At 47.6% G+C, this 2,523-nt stretch overlaps 1 protein-coding gene across 1 annotated transcript; it reads left to right on the top strand.

The window, feature by feature from the left end:
- Positions 1–526: 526 nt before the first annotated feature.
- On the top strand, positions 527–2,523 carry nkx1.2la (NK1 transcription factor related 2-like,a). Its single transcript, XM_029521697.1, has 2 exons — positions 527–743; positions 1,916–2,523. Exons 1-2 carry the CDS (start codon positions 527–529, stop codon positions 2,521–2,523), a joined length of 825 nt encoding a protein of 274 aa, XP_029377557.1.

Below are 2,523 nucleotides of genomic sequence, written 5' to 3' on the forward strand. Positions count from 1 at the left end.
CACAAATTGTTGGGAGTTTATAAGTAGAAACAGTTTGGTTTTGATTAAGAGAAAGTTTTTCAGTTGCCCAGGGGACACAAAAATCCCCTTCCTGACAGTAAAGCCGCTAAAATTGTTCAATTTAGGGAGACAGGGCGATCTCTGATATGGATCAAGTGCCATCTGTGCCCAATTTACTTTCAGGTCGTGGATTATTGAATTTAATGATATGGGTGATTATCGACGAATGCTTTGAGCCCATTAGGTGGTCGTGTGAAACACTAATAGTGTTTGTGTCACGTGGCTGGCTGGGAGACTGTGGGGGGACAGATGCTTTAAAGACCGAGCTCCGGTCATCTCACTCCCGCTGCAAGACTGACAAGACAGAGACAGGGGAGAGAAGTCCATCCTCCGAGGGATCATCACCTCGATTCCAGTTTGATGAAGCTCGAAGACAAGAACGAGGCGAAGCTATGAGTTCCCCTCCACACGCGTAATTACGCACATCGCCCTTTTTTCCTTGTTTAAAGGTCTTCCTTTATAAAGGATGCTGGAAGCCAAGGACTGTGGCGGGACAATGACGTCCAGTCACAAGATTTCATTTTCTATCATTGATATACTGGATCCCAACAAATTCAACAGCAAACGGGTGAACGAACTTTCAATCTCCAAGGAGAAGTTTCCTGTGCCAAACGCAGAGGGAGCAAGTTTGGAGTCGGACAGAAGCGCAGGCGGAGACTTCCGAGTTGATCGCACCGATTCAGGTAGAGAAGAGACATTTTTAGATTTCTTATTCAGTCTACAGATAAAAAAAGACAATAAATAAATAAATAAATAAAAAACAACACATACATGGTGGGCTATTATTTAGAATTTTATTGCATACCTCAATTATTTGAAAAAACATCCAGACTTCGCCTTAGGATGTATAAAAGCCGTAACGTGAGAGAGTAATGAATCAAATTAATCTTCTTAATCCAATTTTATCATAAAAGTCATTTCCTTGGTCTGGACTTGTCAACTGCAAAAACTCGAGCCTATATTCTATCAGATTTACTGTCATCTCTGCATGACCTTCCCTTAATTTCCAAGGCTACGTTTCCTTTCAAGGAAGCCACAAAGGCTTGCTCCCAGAGCCCCAGCCTGTGATTGGCACTGGGACAGGCAGGCCAGATAATTGTTTAAATCGTCCCATTGAGGATGCCTCTGCGGGTTTTGATCGATATCCCATTACTGCATCCTGCATATCTCCCTCCAGCACCTTGCAGGTACAAACTTCACACCCCATCCATGTCTGATCCTAAATATCGTTCGATTAAAACTTCCCTTTAAATAAATGACATTTATCGATCCTGCCGCAAATATGAAACTCCATTAGCACGTCACGGCTGAGGTGGCGGAGCTGGATTTAGACGGGATTTCTTTCCGCAACATGACATTTGAGGCGCCGCGCGGTTTATAAATTATTGAAGGATTAGTGACCGAGTCTCTCTCTCCCATCCTTCTCTGAGGCTTTGGTCCGTTTCGCTCGGGCGACCTCAGCATCCCCAAACGCTTCACAGATGTCAACCACATCGGCCTCCTGTGTTTGGTATTCAAACTTCAGAGCAGACTGGACAAAGAGGAAACATCACGACACAATGAAGACACAACCCTTACTCAACTTTGGCTCTTCAGCTTTTAGATTTCATGCAAGGCTGATCTCGCGAGTCTGTCCTCAGCACCACAGCCAATTTGGCACATTTGTCTTTTCGGTTTTTTATATAAACCAGAAACATGAAAAAGATCTAGAAATCATTTACTATCCGCATCACTGAGTCATCTCCATCAGAAACAGTGTCCATCTCTTTGTCTGTTGTTGTTTTCATTTGGAAATGAAATATTCATTGTGGGATTTGCAGGATGTGGCTCACTCTTTTTTTATCCACAGGAGAAGAAACGAGACGTGACCTCACTGCATCCCCTGAGCACCATACGGTGGTTGGTGACCCCTTTCTGCTGTCCCCCCCAGAGGACACGGAGCCCTGTCTCACCGGGGACCAGGAGGACGGAGAGACCGCGGCCACCTCGCAGGTCGCTTCCCCGCACAAGCGGCGGCGCCCGGACCAGGCCTGCGCCAAACCGCGGCGCGCCAGAACCGCCTTCACCTACGAGCAGCTGGTGGCTCTGGAGAACAAGTTCCGCGCCACCCGGTACCTGTCCGTGTGCGAGAGACTAAACCTGGCCCTGTCCTTAAGTCTTACCGAAACCCAGGTGAAAATCTGGTTTCAGAACAGGAGGACCAAATGGAAAAAGCAGAACCCGGGGGCGGACAGCACCCTGCAGCCCGGATCCAGCTCCTTGGTCAGCGTCAGTCCGAGCCAGGGCGGCTGTGCGTCAAACGGCGCCAGCGCCACTTTCCACCAAACTTTCCCCAACTTCAGCTCTGGGAATGTAATCTTCCACACGGCCGCTGCTGTTCCGCTCTCATCCACCGGAGGGCTCCTGCATCCCTTCATGCCCAGCGGATTCGTTCAGCCAACTTATTTTAATCCACATCTATGA

Source organism: Echeneis naucrates, chromosome 15, assembly GCF_900963305.1.
Source record: "Echeneis naucrates chromosome 15, fEcheNa1.1, whole genome shotgun sequence".
Classification (NCBI taxonomy): Eukaryota; Metazoa; Chordata; class Actinopteri; order Carangiformes; family Echeneidae; genus Echeneis; species Echeneis naucrates.

Bases quoted from the DNA above. Each gene is read 5' to 3' on its own strand.
- nkx1.2la (XM_029521697.1), top strand. From the start codon at position 527: ATGCTGGAAGCCAAGGACTGTGGCGGGACAATGACGTCCAGTCACAAG. The intron at 744-1,915 runs GTAGAGAAGAGA...CCACAGGAGAAG, and splicing joins AGTTGATCGCACCGATTCAG to AAACGAGACGTGACCTCACT.